Source organism: Ambystoma mexicanum, chromosome 2p (genome assembly GCF_040938575.1).
Source record: "Ambystoma mexicanum isolate Mex_15411 chromosome 2p, UKY_AmexF1_1, whole genome shotgun sequence".
Taxonomy (NCBI): domain Eukaryota; kingdom Metazoa; phylum Chordata; class Amphibia; order Caudata; family Ambystomatidae; genus Ambystoma; species Ambystoma mexicanum.
Window position 1 is genome coordinate 1,220,421,890 of NC_090923.1, and position 21,125 is coordinate 1,220,443,014.

The following is a 21,125-nucleotide window of genomic DNA, read 5'->3' on the forward strand; positions in this document are numbered from 1 at the left end:
GGTCACCCCCTGGCCCTTTTTTAAAAAAGCACGATATCAAATTGATAAATAATAAGAATAAGAATAAAACTAAAGTCTAGCAGTTTGTGCATTCTGTTGTCCAATAGTCCCTTTGGGCAGGAAGTAGTTTCCAGTGTAATTTGATCAGAGAGAGTGCAGGATCTGTCGCTAGGCCTACTTGTCGTCCCTGATCAGAGCCTAACACTTGCACCATCACTGACCAGGTCCGAAGGAGAATTCGGCCAGCGCACAGGAGACATCTACATACAGAAAAGCCAGGCTTGACGAGCCAAAGATCTTCCTTCCTCATGCGTCTAACCCCTTGCTCTCCCTGTCCGGGGACAAGGACAGAAAGGATGTGGTTTTAAGGTTTGTCATAGTGGCTTGGACTACCTAACGTTCTGGTGAAGCATGGGCAGAACGGAACATAGGGTCCAAAGGTGACGGTCTGCGTTTCTTTGCCAGGTCGCAGTCCAACGTGAGGACTGAAGCTGGTTTTTCGACCATAGTCCCATCACTCCTCCATCCACTGCCTGATAATAGTGTCTACTTCCTTGGACTCTCCTCTAGGATGGCAGCAAGGCTGTACCAAACTTTTGGGCAAGAAGGGGCAGACAACCCCAAAGTGTCAACTATCTCCACCATCAGGCTTGCCTGGTGTAGCAGCTGATAGCATGTCGACTTACGGCGAGGTGTCCAGGCCACTTGCCTCTTTTGCAAAATCCACCAGGTCCTTTGTTCCGCACAAAATTCCCCCGGGAAGTCCCGACCTGCATGAGATGGAGGTATTATAGTCCAAATGGAACAGGGTTCCCCTCTTCATCATACATTTCCTCCAAATGGGACATGTATGGTCTTCTGGGGAGTGAGGGAAATTCCTTCACAATGCCTGTGTCACTGGCGCCGGCCCGTGCCTATGGCATTGGGAGGGGGGTCAGAGGACCAACGTCAGAAGACAGAATGGTGTGACCCTTGTATGGGAACTTGTCATGTCTACTAATGGAGCCCCTGCCGGCTCGTTGAGTGCAGTGGGATCTGTTGGCTTGGCCGAAGCCATCGGCATCAGGGCCTTAGCAGAGATGCTAAGCATCTTCTGCCTGAAGGCCTCCCATTCCTCTGGAGCAGAGGATAAATTCAAGAAGGATACCTGTTGGGCCTACGCCTCCAGGGCTTCCCTTGAATCCTGAGGACTTGGATTCGGCATGATGCCAAATATCAAACACAAGAAGCAAAGATCTTTAGATGAATTCAATAGAATTTGAAAGAACAGTGAACCTAACAATTAGCAGAGTTTGCAGAAAACAGGCCCCGATGTCACGGAGCGCAACTCCTCTATTTATACTCGCCCTGATGTGACTTTGGCATGGGGTGCATAGAGTTGTCGGGTGGGGCCACACTGCGTCCCTGGCAGAAGAAAGGTTTACAAAGAGCAGCTGCACTGTAAGATATCAAAGATGAGGCATCCATGGGAGGAAGAAGTCCATTAGAAACAGGTGGAACGTGACATTGTGCACAATGTAGTCGAAAGACAAATGTGAGGAGACCGGAATGAAAGACGGACACAAGTTAGACGTAGTTTTGGCTAAAGATTTATTCAAAAGTAAAAGGGGTTGCAAAAATGCCTCACTATGCGGAATCTAAGAGGAATATCCCTACCTCAACAAAAAGCTAAAGGTTCTGTCAATGTCAAGATGTCTAAATAAAAGTAAGCCCTACGTGCGTAATCCTATTCTGGCCCTCACACTCTAAAATAACTCTAGTTCCTTGTCTTCAAGTGTTAAAAAATGGTCATTCATAAGAGTTCAAAATCCAACAAAAAGGTTTTTCCTCATGGACAAACGTTCACAGTTCTAGGGAGAACCTCCTTCCCTAGGTTCTTTGCATTTAACATCCAGTTTCAAAAGAATCATCACGTTTCCAAGATGGCTTCCTCCCTCCCCTTAGAGTGTTCACTTAGCTTGAGGGTCTTGCTCCCTTTCCCCAAGGTTTTGCTTTACTTTTAGTTTCAAAAGCACCTTTCTCCTTATGGCCCGTTCCTTCTCTTTATACACTTTTGTTCACAATGTTACTTTCCTGTTAACCTGTACTGTGAATACGTCACAGCCATAGCTCAAGGTCTGCAAGACATCATTTCCCCCAGAGAAAATCATTATAGTTCATAAATGGCTTTTCCTTTTCACAGTTTATACAACAGACACATTTGTCTTCACCTCTTGCTAGGACTTTTAGATCTTAAAACATTTAACGCTTTGTAGTATCAGGGTGAAATGACTCCATTCCACTGACGTTTGACAGGCTGCGGTCACTAACCTGCCCAACGCCATCACTTGTCTTGACAAAAGTTCATAAGGCCAAACATGATATTTTCATCCCTTGGGTTCTCACAGGCTTTGTCTTCCCCTTCATGCATTTTGTATTTTTCACTAGTTACTAACTTCCCCTTGTGTATATTTCTTTCCTTTCATTCTTTTTTTAAGTAACGGCATTGGTGCGCCGGTAACCCGCTCTCTTTCCCTAGGCTTACCGGTTGCCTTTGGCATCACCTCTTCTATCTCTGCTTCGTAGAATTGGCTCAGTGTGCGCCCGGCTAAGCGCAGTCTTGCCACTGTGCCTCTCTCCTCGATGTGCTGTTCCCGTAGCTTTTCCCTTGCTCGCGGTAAACCTCTGGCACCTCCTCCTCGCCTTGGTGAGGTCGGGCCGGCCTCTCTGCTGTCTGCCACAGCGCGTCTTCCCCCAGCGTGATGTCCAGCTGCGTTACTGAATGACAGGCAGACCCGCGTCTGCAGCTCTCTCTGTTCCTGCTGCTTCTCCCTCTCTCCGTAGACTCTAATGGGCCTCCCCCTGCAGGGTATGGAAATAAACTATCCTGCCAGTCTGGCAAACTCAGTAGACTGGGAGCCCCAGCTTTCCTCCTCAGCTGGCTGGCTTTCGCTTCCTTTGCTAGACCAGTCTCTCCTGGGGTCTGTGCAGGTTCAGCAGACTATAAGCCTCAGTTCTCCTAGTCATCTGGGCAGCTCCTCCTCCTACTGGACCAGTCTCTCTTCCTTGCCTCTGTCAGGGATCCCACTGCCTTCACGTAAGCGTCCCAGTCTCCTCTCCTCTTGCTTCCCTGGACTGGTTACACTCCTTCCACATGGCTTGCCCAGGCAGGGCTCCACTCACACTTCCTGAGTCTTTCCTTGCTTTTATATTGGCTCTGCCAATAGGATTTGGGGGAAGACTATACCGCTGATAGTGGATCTGATTAGGAGTGATCATTGCTGCTCCTTACCTCTTTCTCGTCTCAATTGTTGCGAAGAGAGCTGACAGTGGTTCCCATTAGAATTGATCACCATTCCTTCATTTCCCTCCCTCGGCACAGTACCGAGAACATGATCTTCATTGAGGTGACCCTTATTCTTCCTTGTCCCATTACTGTTTAGAAAATAGGTAAGAGGAGTAGAACGTATGAGTCTATTACGGGAGGAATTGTTCTTGGGGTTAAAGGCGGTGGTTTAAGGTCTTTTGACTGGCAGGAATATTGCGTTCCATCTAGCGAGTCCACTTTACTCCCATTAGGATTGTCTCCATCCAGGTGTCCTTCATGGGGCAGTCATCACCAGGGTCGGACCAGGAAGCAGATGCTCTTCCCTGACCAAATGGGGAGAGACTCCTCCAGGGGAAATAGTGACATTGCTAGATTCATCGCACAAGCTATAATAAGATATCCTTATGTTCTTTGAATCAAATATATTGACTGTCTGGGAGTCCACCATGAACAAGAATCTTCACTGTATTCCACATTATACCTCCAATAAGCTTTCACATCATTCAAGCCTCTGGTACAAGTGACATGTCAAATCAAAGCATCTGAACTTCCAGTAAACCTTTATCCAGGAGCCAACATTAAGCAATTCCTCCCTACACTGGCAGAAAACATCACAAATCTGCTAAAAACATTGCTTCTGAAGGGGGGTGTTCCCGATTCTATGAACACAACACCTCCTGAAGTAAGCTTTGGAAGATTCCCAGAAAACCTGCCAACTATCCTCCAATATCCAATCTTCCCTACTACATCAGCAAACATTTAGAGTGAGTGGTGACCTACAACCCCAAGAGTACATAGAACAAAACAATATGCACCATGACCATCAATCTTGCTTCAAGCCAGCAAGAGGCATGAAGTCAACACTGGGCAATGTGAGGGAGACACTACTCTTAGTCAGGCTAGCAAATTTCCCTGATCCTGTATGACCTCTAGTTACAGCATACTAAACGTGCAGATCCCTCTCTCACACTGCCGAATAGATACTCTGGGTAGTGGAGGCTGGTGCTGCATAACAATGGGCATGCTCCTTCCTCAACAAAGATGCAGTGTCAAAAAAAGGGTTAGAGCGGAGGCCACATCTATGCCAGAGAGCCAGGAAGTTGCTGCACTCGCTTCCAGAGGTCAAGCAGCACAAGCAAGGCCTACAAATTCAGGAGAGACAAAAATGCCTTCAAAGTAACACTTGCAGCTGTGGGGGCCAAAGGATGCCGGCGCAGAGCTTCCAACATTGTCCTCAGGTCAGTTCTCAGATAGTTCAGGATCGAATCCCAGCAGTTAACACATTTCTTGGTGCATGCTTCAGGTTTTTGCCCAAACATTCGTGGGTAACTCCTTATCCCCAATCATACACACATGTACCATTCAAACATTTGGCAGGCATCCAATGATGTCCCCAAATTTTGTGGCATCTTCATAGCCAAAGAACCCTGGCAATGTGTATTCCAGAGGCATCCGACACAGCCAACCCCCTTTAGGCACCCAAACATCCAGCTAGGATCTCACAAAGGGAATATATTGCCAGAAAATTACCAAAAATCGTAATTCCCAGGCACCATTAAATCATACGCAAAGGCAAAAAGTACAGTTGCCTGGTTACTAGTTTTCAAAATAATAGAGACTCCCTTTTGGGAGTCTCTGAGAAGAAAAGGCTTGTACGCAAGGCAAAATGGCAACTAATGGCAGCTGCCATATTAAAGTATGCTGTCACTAACCAGAACTAGTACAACTGTCAAGTTCAGGGTACTGATGCATGGAAACTAAAGGGCACATTGGCGGTATCATTCCCCCTTTGGCGAGCACATGGCATCCCAAAAGGTCACAACAATATAAGAGCTGCATCCCAAGTTAGATCTGTATAGAATTCACTGTAGAAAAATTGTCAAGGCATCCTGAAGGACAAGGAAAAAGTGGACTGGACTCACTAAGAGGACTCTCTTACTAATAAACGCCAACGTCAACACTTTCAAATTAGCACTTAAACATCCCGTAGGAATGCACCCTCCCTCTCCAGGTTGATCTCACTTCTCCCTACCACCATAATTCTCGCTATACAATGGCACTACCCCATCTCCCAGTATATTTCCCCCACCTCTATAGTCAGTGACATTGTTCTTTGTCTATTCTAATGAACAGATGCCCCTGACTCCCCCAAACAACTAATTACTCCTTTTGCTTGTAAGGCACTTAGTATTTCCTTGATTACTTATGCAACAAATGTATGCGTTTATTTTCAAAGCACAGTATATTTCAAACCAATAAATAAAATAAGCCAATACATGTGCTCTGGAGAGGCAAGACACCCATTGCCTCACATTCCTGAACAAACTACAATTATAATACCAGACTTTCTATGGGGCTCTCGGTCAGATTCTGAGATGTCATACCTCTCAGAACAAGGAATTGGTATTCTTACATGGGAGATGCCATATCTGCTTAACTTGCTGGTAAAGGTGGAGACTATAAAACAGACCATCATAGTTAAGGATAGATGTTTAAGAGTCAGCTTGACATCCAACTGCACATTGAAAATAGCATGTCCATACATTTGAACTGCATGCAATCCAGCTTAACTGGCAGCCAGTATCTTGCAGACTCTGACATGAAAGGTGCCTGGGTCAGATCCTGGGATCTCACAAACCGCAGGAGTGGAAGGTGAATCATGCAAGGGTTTGCCATCCACAGAGCAGCACCTACATGGCAGATGGGGAAGGACCTTTGCACCACTGCCCTTGCAATGAGGTCAGATGGATTCTTTTAGGATCTTCTATCTTCCTGTTAGTGGTACCCTGCGTGGTATAGATTTTCTTTAAAAAACAAATAATATACTGATTAGAAGAACAAGTTACTTCTTACCTTGTAACGTTCTTTCGATGGGATGTTCCTCCAACGTATTCCTTATCTTAGAAATCTCCTTCCAGCTTTGCTGGCCTCGGAAATTTTTTTCTCTAGAGGGCGTTGTGCGTCGACGTCCGCCGAGTCGATGTCCCTCGACAGCCGCCGTATCGACGTTGACGTCATCCTGCCTATAAAGGCCGCGCGCAGCGTCCGTTGCTCAGTTCCGTTTTGTAGCCCACAGTTTTTCTGTCTGGACTAGACTAATCACCATGAAGGAGCGTAAGCTGCAACAACAAGGGAAGTAGTACTGCGGGGATGGATGGGAGGGTCGATAAGGAATACGTCGTAGGAACATCCCATCGAAAGAACATTACAAGGTAAGAAGTAACTTGTTCTTCGAAGGGATTGTGTCCTCCGACGTATTCCTTATTTTAGATAGGCTCCCATAGCAGTATTCTGTAATTGGAGGTGGGAGTACTGACTTCATGCTTCCTTTTATTGATGAATAGAGTGCAATACTGCCCTTCCAAACCTAGTCTCTTGACTGGAGGAGGAATCCAAGTTGTAAAATCGTGTAAAGGTATGGACGGACGACCATGTGGCAGCCGCACATATGTCTTTAATCGGCACTCCTCTTTTGAGGGCCGATGAAGCTGCAATATCTCTGGTTGAATGAGCCCTAAGATTTTGAGGGGGCTCTTTTCTTGCCAGTTTATAACATTCCAAAATGGCTAGAATGATCCATCTGGAAATGGTCTGCTTAGTTATCGGTAACCCCAGCTTGTGACCTGCAAAGCCTACAAACAGCTGGTCTGCTTGTCTTATCCTGGCCAGTCTACTGATGTAAAAACTTAAAGCCCTTCTAGGGTCCAGCCTGTGTAGCCTCTCTTCCTCTTTTCCCGGATGAGGAGGAGGATAGAAAGATGGCAGGGTAATCTTCTGAGTGATATGGAATTCAGAAACCACCTTTGGGAGGAAATTAGGCTTCACTTGCAGGACAACTTTGTCTTTGTGAAAGATTGTATGAGGGGGGTTTACAAGAAAGAGCTTGTAACTCGCTCACCCTTCTAGCAGATGTAAGTGCTATTAATAAAACAGTTTTAAGGGTAAGAAATCTTAACGAACAAGAATGGAGTGGTTCGAAAGGTGTGCCCATCAGGAAAGTTAGGACTAAGTTTAAATCCCATAGGGGAACCTGGAATGGTCTTGGGGGATAAACGTTAGTTAACCCCTTTAGAAACTGTATTATCAAGGGTAACTTGAAATAGGATGGTTCTTCCGCAGTGCGCTTAAAGATGGATAGCGCTGCGAGATAGCCCTTAATGGTGCCAACTTGAAGGCCTGAATTCGCCAAATAGAGTAGGAAGGACAAAACCATTGGTGTACCACATGAAAAAGGGTCGATATTCTTTTCTCTACACCAGCTGCAAAATCTGTTCCAACGGCAGCGGTATAAAGACTTTGTTGCTGGCCTCCTTGCCGAAAGCAACACCTCCATAACATCATCAGGGAGGTCCCAATCCTTGTACCTCAGCCTTTCAGAAGCCAAGCGTGAAGGTTGAGGGTTTTGATGTCTGGATGGAGAACCTGACCTCCCTTCTGTGAGAGTAGATTCTCTCTGAGTGGAAGTCGAATTGGAGGGCAGATGGACAAGTCTAGAAGGTCCGGGTACCACGTTCTCCTGGCCCAATCCGGGGCAATTAGGATCATGGTTTTCCGGAATCTTCTCAACCTCCTGATCATTTGAGGAATGACAGGGACCGGTGGGAACTCGTACAGAAGCGGAAACTCCCAGTCCACTATGAACGCGTCTCCCAGAGCTCCTCTCGGGGGAAATTCCCTTGAACAGAACAGATCGCACTTCCTGTTGACACTGGTGGCGAACAGATCCACCTGAGGGGTTCCCCAAAGGGCGAAGATCTAGGACTTCCTGAGCTAGTTCCCACTCGTGGAAGACTGTGCTCTGCCTGCTCAGAGCGTCCGCTGTCAAGTTCTTCTCTCCGGCTAGGTGAACTGCCGATAGAGAGATCCCTTCTTGGATTGCCCAAAACCAGAGCTGCATCGCCTCTCTGCACAGGGGTAGTGATCCTACGCCTCCTCTTTTGTTGAGGTAATGCATGGCCACTGTGTTGTCCGTCATTATCAGGACATTCTTCCCTTGTACAGCTGGCAGGAACACCTTCAGCGCAAGTCTGATGGCCCTCAGCTCTAACAGGTTGATATGTAGTCTGAACTCCGATGGAGACCAACGACTGCTGATGGTCAAGTCGTTGGCGTGGGCTCCCCACCCCGTGAGTGGGGCATCCGTGACTACTGTTATCTGCGGCCAGGGTTGCCAAAACTGTTCTCCTTTAAGAATGTTCTCCTGCAGGCCCACCACTGAAGGTCTCGAACCACCCTGTCGGGAACCTGAAGAAGATCTGTCATTCTTCCTGAGAATTGTGACCACTGAGTCCTCAGTGCCCACTGGAGGGATCTCATTCTCAGGCGAGCCTCTGGCACTAGGAAAATGCAGGATGCCGTGAGGCCTAGCAACCTCAAAAAGTCGAAGGCTGGGAGACGTTGGGCATTTTGGAACTTGGTAACCATATGGAGAATATCTTGAGCCCTCACCTCTGGTGGCGAAGCTTTTCCCAGGGAAGTGTCCAGGATCGCTCCGATGAACTGGAGTCTCTGCGATGGTATCATTTGTGACTTATTTAAATTGAGGGAGAAGCCCAGTCTGTGAAGGGAGTGGCAAACGTGATTTAGCTGGATCTGAGCTTGTTCCGAAGATACAGCCCTGATCAACCAATCGTCCAGGTAGGGGTAGACGTGAATCCCTTCCCTCCTTAGACTTGCAGCCACTACCGACATTAGCTTGGTGAAGACCCTTGGGGCGGAGGTCAGCCCAAATGGCAGCACTCGAAATTGATAATGAGAGTTGCCAATTGCGAACCTCAGGTATTTCCTGTGTTTGAGATGGATAGGCACATGGAAATAAGCATCCTGAAGGTCCAGAGATACCAACCAGTCCTGGAACTGAAGGGCCTGAAGGATCTGAGAAAGAGTTACCATCTTGAATTTGTCTTTCCTGAGGATTTTGTTCAATTCTCGCAAGTCCAAGATGGGTCTCAGTCCTCCGTCTTTCTTTGGAATGAGAAAGTAAGGGGAGTACCAGCCCTTGTTCCTCTCCGCTACAGGTACCGGTTCTATGGCACCTTTCTCTAGCAGGTCTAAAATTTCCTGCAAGAGGAGCGGATCTGGAGCTTTCTGAGAGCTGATCCCCGGTGGATGACTCTGAGGTATGCGTACGAGAGGCAGGCAGTAACCTTGGGCAACTGTTTCCAATGCCCAAGCATCTGACGTGATAGCCTGCCATTCCGCCAGATGTTGAGTTAACCTGCCTCCTACAGGTGTCTTGTGAGTGAAGTCCTCAGAGTGGTTTTGGGGCGGCTGATGCAGATGCCGATGGTAAAGAGGCACCTGCTGTTGCTGCGGCTTTTGAATATCTACCCCGTCCACCTCGGGTAGTTCTTCTTTGTCCCCTTTGAGCCGGTCGTCCTCTACCTCTTCCGAATGCGGAGTAGAAGCGAAAGGACTTGCCCCTCGCAGAGGTTCCTGTGGGACGAAAAGGTGTCTGACGGATCGCAGCGCCTAGGGATTTTGCTGCTGCCTTTGATGTTTGCAGTTTTTCTAAACTTTCATCCGCCTTTTTCCCAAACAAAGAAGAGCCATCGAATGGCATGTTCAAGAGCCTGGCTTGCACATCTGGGGCAAAACCAGACTTTCTCAACCAAGCGAATCTCCTGGTGGTTGTACTTGCCGCCATTGCTTTGCTGATACTGTCAGCCGAATCAATGCCCGTCTGGAGGGATTCGCAGATAGCGTCTTTACCGTCCTGTATGATATTTAGGAACGCCTCCCTTTCTTCTCCCTCCTGGATGCAGTCAGCCGCTGTAGAAGCACACTCCCAAAGTGTATGGCTGAATCTAGCAAGGGTGCAAGTAGCATTAACAGATTTTAACGCCATACTAAATGCCGAAAAAACTTTCTTTGTCATAGCATCATATTTCTTATCATCCCTGTCCTGTGGGACGGTAGGGTAAGCAGTCTTGACATCAGTAGAAGATGCTGCTTGTACCACCAGACTTTCTGGGGATGGGTGTTTTGACAAAAACTCCGGGTCTGCAGAAGATACCCTGTATTTAGTAGATAGTTTTTTATTTACTGCCGGAACGACATCTGGGGTTTCCCAGTTCGTCATGATTTTCCTCTGAAGAGCTTTATGAAAGGGCACTACAGGATCCTCCTGTGGACCTTTATCAAGAATATCCGTAAGGTCATCTTGTTGGAAAGCCTGTGAAGGTGTTGACCACCCCATAAATTCTGTGATCCTGGCCATTAAGGCTCTATAGGGGGTTTCAGCATGCTCCCCCGGGTCTGGCCTAGCGAACTCCAACTCAGGGGAAGTGTCTAACCCACTTGCCTCATGTAAGGAATCATGGAGATTCTTTAACCTGCGTTCTTCTGAGGATAAAACCTCTTGAACTGGGGTTGCAGGTCCCTGCAACTCAAATGTGTCTTCTTGTTCAGATAGTTCTCCCTCTTCCATAATTGAGGACATAGTTCTCAATTGTTCTGAACTCATAAAGGGTGTGAAACCCATCTCCAAGGCAGAGGGTGCCAAACTTGTTGTAATTGGCCTCGAAAACATCGATGCCGTCGACGCCGAAGGCTTCGGGCGTGGCGTCGAAAACAAAGGCGGAGGCCTCGAGGTCCTCGACAGAATTGGGATTCTGCTCGAGGAAGTCGACAATCTCGACGCCATCGTCATCGAGGACCTGGGGATAGCCACTGGGTGCGTCGCAACCATGACTTTCCTTGGCGTTGACGCCGGTGTCGAAGATGGCGTCGAGTCGACAGACCGGTGTGTCGAAGGTCCCTTCGACAACGGCGTCGAAGACACCGACCTCGGCGTCGACGGAACCTTCGAAGAAGGTTTCGAGGTCATAGCCTTACTCGAGGGTTCGTGACGCGCTCGAGAAGCTTCCTTCGCCGGGTACTGCGACTCGCGGCGTTTTTGACCTTCGGGTCTTTCGACCAGAGCATCGCTCTCGGCAGTCTTCGAGGGTGTCGAGGCCGCTTTCTCGAAGACGCTCATCATATTGTTGCGGAATTCCTCCCATTCAGCCCGGGAAATATGTTTCGTGGGGCAAGGGATTCTCTTAGGAGAAACAGAGGAAGAGGAAGACGGAGAAGGGGATCTTCGACGTCTCCTCTTGGAGTGCTTCGATCTCGAGGAGTGATGGGACCCACTCCGAGACCTGGAGCGCGAATGGTGATGAGGAGACGAATGTCTCGACTTCGTCAAGGAAGAAGAAGCTTTTGAAGTCTTACCTTTCTCCAGCTTCCCCCTATGCTCCTTCAGGGCCTTAGCTGTCATGGACATACAGTCCTCGCACTCCGAACAATGGTGTTCAGCTCCCAAACACCACAGACAAACTCTGTGAGGGTCAGTCAGCGACATCTTTTTCCCACAGTCTTGGCATTTTTTGAAGCCGGACCGAGGGGTTGTCGGTTCCGACGAGGAAGCCATCGAGTATGGATCGAATATCTCGAGGTAAATAGTATAAATTCTCTACGAAACTGAGCAACGATATTCCGACGCACTGAGTAAGCGCGGAAAAACGGAACTGAGCAACGGACGCTGCGCGTGGCCTTTATAGGCAGGATGACGTCGATACGGCGGCTGTCGAGGGACATCGACTCGGCGGACGTCGACGCGCAGCGCCCGCTAGAGAAATTTTTTTCCGAGGCCAGCAAAGCTGGAAGGAGATATGTAAGATAAGGAATACGTCGGAGGACACAATCCCTTCGAAAGACTGTTCTATGACCGCACAGATCTGCCTTTCTACCCCTGTCACACAAGAGTGCAACCAGGGATCGACAGGATAAGCGAGACGAGTGCAGAAAGACAGACGTATGTTGGAGGTGAGGTGTGTGTCTGTTTGCATGTATGTTTTGGGGTAGTGTTCGGAGTGTGTGGGGAGGGGGCTGGGGAAAAGGTGTGTGCGTGTGTATTTGTGTATATTTATATGTGTGGGAGTAGCATAGGGACGGTTATGGGAGAGAAGGTGCAGGATTAATGGGGGGGTTCGCAGAGGTGAGGGGGTGGTTTAAAAGCAATATTTTGCGAATATGAAAGGCTGCACCAAATCGGCAGTAAAACATGTCTTGTTTTTGTGTGGCCTTTCATTTTAGACATCATCACATAGAACCACCCTGGGCAGCAGCCTAGAAGAAATAGCCACTGATGACAGATCTCTCCCCACACCATTAAACAACCACACATGGTAAATCTCACTACCACCTGATGAGATATCTACACACAGCATCTCTTTCGTAAACATCCTTGAGACATTAAAACAAGTAGAACTCTTTCCCAGTCCATGGAACATTCACCAAGCCCCTTGGGATCTCCCATGCCAGGCAGAACTCATCTTGCTCATGAGTTTCCAAAAATGCAGCCTTGAAGTGGTTGTCATGCCAGCAAGATCACAAAGCCTTTGCACAATGTTGTTTGTGCAAATATATCTAATTTTTAAGGGAGGCCGCAAAGAGACATAGAAATCTACATGACAGCTAGAAAAGCTGAAGATGTGAAATACTAGATCAGGTTAAATAATGACCAATTCCAAGATAGACAGACTGAAGTTGAGATGCGGTTCAGCAGAAGGAAGGGGGCAGTGTTAGAAAGGAATATTCTCAACATACAAATATATCCAGTGCACACAAAATGGAACTCACTTTAGATTTATATCATGTGTAACAATATTTTCGTGCAGGGGGGGACATCTGTCCTGACACGTGGGCAGGAAATAGACAAACAGCAGAATTGGACTCCAAACATATGGAAACTCGAGTCCCCTGCACACTTATGTCCTGACCAAGATGGGCAAATCTTTGTACACTATTCATATACTTTCCCATTAGTTTGGAACCACTGGTGAGGTTCGACGTGGGTCCTTTGCCCTGCATGACACAATTATTTGCCTTTTTTAGATTGGTGGTGTTGCACCACAGCCGAGTAATCCAATTACCCCAAGATCATTTAAGGTACTTTTTAATTTCCTTCCAGCCACATATGGCAGACTAAGATGCATGTTTGGTGAAAGTTGGGCACCAAGATGTGTTATTATTTCAGGCTGTCCATGCTATTCATGTGTTTTAAATGTCGCTCCACCGAACATTAGGTGGCAACAGTATGAAGGACTTGAATTATGTGACCTATTGCATGTTTTGTTTAAACATTTGGTGAATAGGAATGCACACTTATTATCTATTGTTTAATAATTATGAGCATGGAGCGGATGAGGACTTGATCGTCTGTTTTGGAAACAAATTTTGTCTATATATATTCCCTCCTTTACAAAAGCATATATATTTTTTTTTACTTTTTTAACTTTTTTAAGAAACGCGTTGGGTTCTGTTTAACCTTGGAAGCATTGAAATTAAAAGAAGATGATCTTCACGAAAATGGATAATTATAAGTTGTGAAATTAATATGTGGTTATAAAAATTCTGTGAGAGAACAAGAAGTTACTTCTATAAAAACCTATTGCTTTTAAACATTGCCTGTTTTCACAGAACAGGGATGGGATTCTTCATATGTTTGGAGACCAATTCTGCTGTTAGAAAGGAATACTGCCTGTAATAAGGAGGTTGGTATTAGCGGTGTTGGCTGTGGCTGGCGACAACAACAGAGGAGGTTTCTTTTGGCAGAGATGTCACAGTGCTTGTAATGATGGACAATGATGGTAGCAAGAGCAAACGGGCAGAAGGAGACACCATTGATAGGTGGAAGGTAGGGTCAGCAGCGGGAGATATCAGTAAAAGGTGGCAAGGTCAGCCAACTTGTGTCAGGCACAGCTGTTCGGTAGCAGAGCCAGCAGAGAATGCCAGGGTCTTTAGAGATAATCAGTGTCACCAATGTCAAAGAGGTTCAGCAGAGGAGACCCATGTCAACATAAGGGAGAAAGTGTCATCATAGGGGACCAATGCCAGCAGAAGGGGAAAGTAGTTGCAGAAAAGGTCAGTAGGTAGAGTGTTAACTCAGGAATCCATTTTAGCAATGGAGACAGAAGAGGGGTGGTGTTAGCAGAAGGGGCTGTAGCAAGTTGAGGGGGAAAGAGAAGGTTTCAGCAGAGAGGAAGGGAGCAGTGTCGGCAGAGAGCACGAGTGTCAGAAAATAAGTGGAGGGTTAGAAGGGTGCAGAGTCAGCAGAACAATAAGAATCAGACAAAACAAGAAAGAAGCTAACAGATCAAGCAATAGAAGCCAGTATCAGTAGATGGAATCAGTGTTACCTGTGCCAGAAGGGGCTCTCTGTCATCAGAAGAGACTAATATTAGCAAAGGGATCTAGCATCACCAAGCGCCCTAACACCAGCAGAGGGGGCAAGTGTCAGCAGCACAGGGGAGCCAGCGGAGGATGGTATGTCAGCAGAGAAAACCAGTGATGTCAGAGACATTGTTTACGAGAATAGTTCATGTTAGCAGGAAAAACAAATACAGCAGCAGAGACTAGTGTTAGCAGAGAAGAACACATTACTTACCTCGGCAATATTCTTTCTGATGGATGTTCCTCCCACAGATCTCTCATTTATGATTTCTCATCTATGATAATTCCACGTGCCTGGCACCGGGAAGATATATCTTTTGAGACCGATGAAATTCTGAGACCACCCTTGAGAGGAAGGAAGACCTCACTCTGAACATCACCTTCTCTTTGGAGAAAACCAAATAGGGAGGTTTAACAGAGAACACCTGGAGCACACTCACCAGTCTAGCATAAGTGAAAGCCACCAGGAAGATCACCTTAAGGGTGAGCCCTCTAATAGAATAATGCATGGGCTCCAACGGAGCACCCATAAGATACATTAACATGAAATAAGTCCCATGCTGGCATCACAAATTGGCATGAGGGTACCTGATTACATAGTTCTGGTAAAAACGGAATAACTGTGGGATTGTGAAGAACCATGGCCATGGAGAATCCAACAAAGTCAGCTGTGTCAAGCCTTGACTGCAGGAACTGGCAGGAAGCTTCCCTGCCGTCCTGAACCATGGCCAAAAATCCTTCTTGCATGTCCCTTTCAGGGGTGTAGTCCACTATGTTGGCCACTGTGGACCAGAGGTCAAAGGCGAACTTCGCCTGGGCACAGGAGTCGTTTTTTGCCTGGAGGGCCAGTTTGCAAGAGGCAAACACCTTCTTTGCCCAGGCATCCATCCTCTTACTCTCCCCAGTCAGGAGGGAAGGAAGGAAAGGTTGATATCTCTAAATTAGCAATGGTGGCCAGTATAATCAAGCCCTCTGGGGAACCAGGAGTGGAAAAAAAGATCTGGGCAGAGGAAGCTGGACAATACTTCTTTGCAAACTCCCTGTCAACTGTCCTTGTCAACTGTGGGTGAAGATGCAGGCTTTTACCACACCTCTAGCACTGGAGCTACCACCACTATGTTGAATGGTAGCTAAGCCTCTTTCTTGTGCCCTTTGTCCACGTTGTTTGTTAATTCGAAACTGGACCTTCGGTGTGGACGGGCCGATAATCCCAGAGTATCAGCAACCTTGGCCATCAACTTTTGGAAATGTGCCAAGACTTACCTGGCGTGGGGGCTGGTAGGATTACCAGCTTAGGAGAGGTGACAACACCATTTGCCTCCTGAAGATCTATGGCAAGGTCTTGGATGTGTTCACCTTCCATATAAAATTCCTCTGGGAAGTTCTTCTCCTCTCTGGAGCCCAATGGTTCTAAACCAAAGGGAATTTGTTCACCCTGCACGTCATACATTTGGCACATTTTAGATATAAATGACCTCATCTAAAGATGGGCATTCTCCAGTGGGTTCCGGAGCCCTCGACGCTGCTCAGCGCTGATGACATCGAAGATGAGGGCAGAACGGGCATCAAGGTTTTGAAACCCGAAGGTGTAGCCTGTTGGCGCCGGGAGACATTGTCGCCCTTGGGGACTGGGCCAGAACATGTAGGTGTGTGTGAATATTCAACTGCAGGTAGCCTGCCGGTTTGGGGCAATGCAGTGGGCACCAGTTGGAGTCAGTGGCACTGTTTGCGACGGGGCGTTGGGAAAGACTTTAAGCATCTTCAAAATGGAAGTTCTCCCATTTCTCCAGGGTGGAGGTTTGGGTGCGAAACGGTACCTGCGTTGCCGCTTCCCGGGGAGTCTCTGGATAGATTTCTCCTCTTCTTAGAGGACAAAGAAGAGTGATGCCATGAGGTACCAGCAGGAGTGAGACCTCTTTTGGTGCTCCTTCTCGTCTTTTCTCGCCAGGGACCCGTCCTTCGAGAGGCATTAAATGGCGCGCAACCTCATTCGAGACCAGGCGGCCTCACCCGATTCCTTGTGGAGACAGGTTAAGAGCTTAGCCACCCTTTCCTGCAGGGGCCATGGGGTGCATGGATTGGCACGAACCACAATCATTGACTTTGTCCTTCTCCCAAAAGCAGCATTCACATATACAATGGGGATCCAAAACTGCCAGCTGCAATTCACAGAAGGTTTGAAACCCAATGCCTTAGTGGGGCTGAGCATTTCCTTGTAGAAATTAGGTACCTTGTTCCTGAAGCGTACAAAGTAAACTGAAAAAAGGAAGTGAGGTCACAGCACCTCAATATATACTGCGTAGAAGCGTCAGGCGGAGCCAACTCGGAGCCGCACTGCACCCCCTGATGGCAGAAAGGTTTCCGAAGATCAGCTGTGCTGTGGATAGCATTATCATAGATGAGGAAACATACATGCGCAATCCATGGGTGGAGGGAATCGGTTAGAAACCAGTCACAAGAAGGGCTTGGCGGGGTAATGTCTGCAGGATTAAAGGACTTCCACAAGAAAGACCAAGATCACATCTGGACACTAATATCAGAGCTCCTCACTTCTAAACCCCAGGATGAAGCAGTCCAGTCCTTGCAGACTGAGGGCAAAGCTCCACCCATCTGACCCATATGGCCAAGTGGCTCCTCGTGGCTTGATTAAAGAGCTACTCCCAGTAGATCCTTGATAATACAGTTGATTGCAGATCACCCTGACCACAACTTATCCCCATGATATGGGCCCAGTCTACTCCAGAACCCTGTTGGCTAGGGTTCCCCCATAAAATGGCAAATATAAATCCCTAATATTCTGCCAGATCCTCTTCCCTTCGGATGGTATTCTACACCAAAGCTCTGCAATGGCAGAGCCCCAACCATCAGATTACAGATGACCATCCACCCCTAGCACATTGGTGGCAGAACCTGGCCCTCCCCTCCAGCGTCCAAAAGGAATGGCCTGTCTCTAAAGACTGGCAGTCCACTCCAATGCTCCCAGGGTTTGGCATCTACCTGTTAGATATTGTATGTCCATGCCAAACTCCCCAATAGAAGAACCTTTCCCATTAAACCCCAGTATACCTTCTCTTCCAGCATCCACTTCTCCTGCTGGATCTCAGCCAACCTCTCAAACAGTTCTGAGATTTCATCATCGGACAGATCAGCAGGGCGCTGTGGCTGTGCCTGCGGGCTACCGGTATTGGACTGCAAGTGAAATATAAGAAAAAATATATATATATAGTTAGCAACGCCTCTGATCATAAAACACAGATTTCTTGTTGAGACAATCGATAGATGAAAGGTCTCTGACTGCACCCTAACATTAGATAGAAATTACTTATTGTACCAATTCTCGCACTGTTCTTAGTTAGAAAAAATCCTTCTTACCTACAGGATTTTCCTTCGTGAAATATAGGATCTTTCTACCACAGATTCCTCATTTTTGAAAAGGCTACAAGCACAGGGTGGTTGAAGCCGTCCTTCTTCCCTTTTACAATGGGTCCAATATCTACTGTTATGTACAAATAATATATGTATGTGTGTATGATATACACACATACATAGTAATGCCCCTTACTTAAGTTTCTCACAAATGTACATTACCAGAGGCCAAAAGAACAGTAAAATGGTTATGATTTAAAAAAAAAAAAAAAGATTGCTTGTAACCAAAGAACCAAAGTAGCAATGGAGTAGAATTAATGAATAGGGACAATAAAAAAAGGTTAAAAATAAATGTCACAAGTTCTCAGGGTTTTGTTTGTGGCACACAGAAAAGAAGGAAGTGAGGATGGGTACTGCGATCATTCCTACGGATCCCTCACTAAACCCCTGCCTAAAGTCTCCTCCCAGGTGGCCAGGGAAAGGCAGACACTTCCTGATCCTGACCTTGGGGTTGGTGTACTGCGGGGGGATCAACTGGGAGGCGACCGGGCCCAGGGTGGTGAGGAGATCCTGTGGGATGATGCAGAGTATTTATCCTTGGAAGGGAAGAACCTTTTAAAAGGTGCCAAGACATTTGATGCCTTATTTTCACTATGATATGGCTAAACCCACATTAGGCCTTTTGATGTGGGTAAATCGGGTGTGACAATTTTAAACGCCCCAAGGAAGGAAACATCATTTGAGCCTTCCAAGGTTAGAAATCCCCCTTTCTCCAAAAGTTACTATGACAGGAAACATATCTAATAGCTTGAGTAAGCTGCCTTGTCCTTTTCAATTAAAGTCCTGTGATGTTTTTTAAAGGTATATAAAAGAAATAAATATGCCTTTAAAATTAAAAAGCTGTCCAGAAAGCCTAATTCTTGTAGTTGGGACTACACGTCCCATAATCCCCTAAGTACTGGGATGAGGAAGAGGGCTGAAGAGCAATGCTGCAAGCAAGAGTAGTCAGCCTGTTAAGCCTAATGACCCACACCTGAGGGAAGCAGAGAGGCATAAAAGGCCCCCTTCGGGTCCAAGCCTAGAGAAGCAGATGGAGCACTAGTCAGAGTTGTCAGAGTAGTAGCAGAAGCAGAGAACAATGTTGCCAATCTAAGCAGAGGTGATTTCAAGGTAAAGACCAACCTGAGAATCAATTGTGAAGCAGTAGAAACCATGTGGCACTCAAGTTAATTGACTGAATGGCCCTCATTACGAGTTCGGCGGCAACCATGACGCGATTTCGGCGGCGGTAACCATGCCGCTATTGGTGGCATGGCTGTCACCGAAATCGCGTCGGGGTCCGGGTCCTCGGAATGCGGACTTACTGGGCCATTCCGAGTTCGGAAGGCCCGGTAATTCCTCCCTTCAAGGACCCAGACACAGTCCTTCCCTATTCCCATTTCAGCCCCCATAAGGCTGATTGGGAAAGGGAGAGGGAGCAAACAACGGGCCATTACGAGATGGCCGTTGTTTGCTCCCTCTTCCCCTCGCGGGACCCGGTAAGCACGCCTGGGCTTTCCCAGGCGTGCTTACCGTATCCCGCGAGGGGGAACTCGTAATGCGGCGGTACGGAGTGAACGGCGCCGGCACCTTTTACGGCGCCGTTCACTCCGTACGACCAGGGTCGTAATGAGGCCCAATATAATTAATTTTAAGTTCAGAGAACAAGTATTGTCTAAGCCAAAAATAACACAAGCATTGCCCAACCCAAGAATAACACAAGTATTACCCAAGCCAAGAGTGAGGCGAACATTTCTCAAACCCAAAGAGTGGTGCAAGCATTGCCAGAGCCAAGAGGTGGTCAGAGAGTGGCTAACCCCAAAAGAGATTAACAACACAGTATGCAGTCAAGCTACTTTGGTTGTCAGAGAACAAAGAGGTGAATGATAAGAAAGTGAAGCTTGTTGATGGAAATTGTTCCCTAACGGTTGGTTTAAATCACATTGCCAAAGACATAAGGAAAAGGTGCAAATATATCCTTATGGGCATGTTGGTTGTTGATACGGCAAAAAGAGAAGAGTGGCAAAGCCACGGCCCCTCTGAAAGATGAACATTTAGATGAAGAGTGCCTTACTTACTTGGAAGTGCTGAGGGGCACTAAAGTGGATCTTGTCTTTATATTGAAAAGTTGTCTGAAGGCACCAAACTACTGAAGTTGTAGTATATGGTGATGGGAAAGGAAGAGTGGCAAAGAGGCTGCCCCTCTGAAAGGTGAATGTTCAGAGGAAGTGTGCCTTGCCAGCATGAAGGTGCTCAGGAGCACTAATGTGAATGTTGTATTTTCTGGATATGTACTACAAGTCACAAAGTTGTAAACTATTGAAGCAATGGTTAAAAACTTTGGTTGTCAGTAGATTTGAAACTTAAAAGCCCAGTTGAATATGGAACACCGTGGGGCAGAAGAGTAGACCCACTTGGTAAATCAAAGCAGAACTCTGAACTGACATGAGAATTACCCAGGTAGAAGCAGTGGTGCTGTGAAGTCATCCTGACAAAGTTATAAACTGTGCTACATAACGTTATGACAAGAGATTGTAAGAGTGCTGCCAAGAACCTGTGTTCTTTTGCCTTGTCAAGCATTGTGATTATTGTCAATCTGCCAAGGAATTGTATTTCCTCTTTGACATTTCTAAGTTTCTAAGGTAAAGCGTTGTGGCCCAGAACATCATTGATGCTATTTGATGAAGTGGAAGTTATTACTTAAAGAAGGACAGAATCCTTTCTGTTGGTTGAACATTTAACTTTCCTGTGACACAGTGAAGGAGCCAAGAACTGGATTGAAACTTTATTATGAACCCGGATTTCCTTGCTTCATTATGTTGAACATTGGACTGGAACCTAACTTTAAACCTAGGGATGGGGAGCTCACCCAGGTTATGATAGACTGTGAACATATGAGAAATACTGGTGATAATATTTGTTGTGAATTGCCATTTATTGTCTTGTGTATTTTATGTTTAAGTGAGAGAACCAGATATCCTTTGTTAGAATGTTTCCTTTAGTTTTTGATAGGCAGGGGAATAATCGTCAGAGTAGGCATAGTGAGGCATGTGTTGAAACCTATGATTTAATAAAATGGCATATTTAGAAAAATCATCCAAAAGTTGTCCGCCTCACATTTCTGACCCCTCACAGTACATGACAGCTAAGTTTATATGATGAATGTTACCTACGTGTAACAGTATTTTTGAGAGTG

The 21,125-nt window shown here is 46.7% G+C and overlaps 1 protein-coding gene across 2 annotated transcripts in view; it reads right to left on the reverse strand.

Moving 5' to 3' along the window:
• GRIPAP1 (GRIP1 associated protein 1) overlaps positions 1 to 21,125 on the reverse strand; it is a 1,613,923-nt gene that overhangs the window by 499,220 nt on the left and 1,093,578 nt on the right. For both annotated transcript variants that reach the window (XM_069645489.1, XM_069645490.1), the window contains one exon: positions 17,591 to 17,713. In XM_069645489.1, the coding sequence (XP_069501590.1) occupies positions 17,591 to 17,713 (123 nt within the window). The remainder of the gene's footprint in view (positions 1 to 17,590; positions 17,714 to 21,125) is intronic.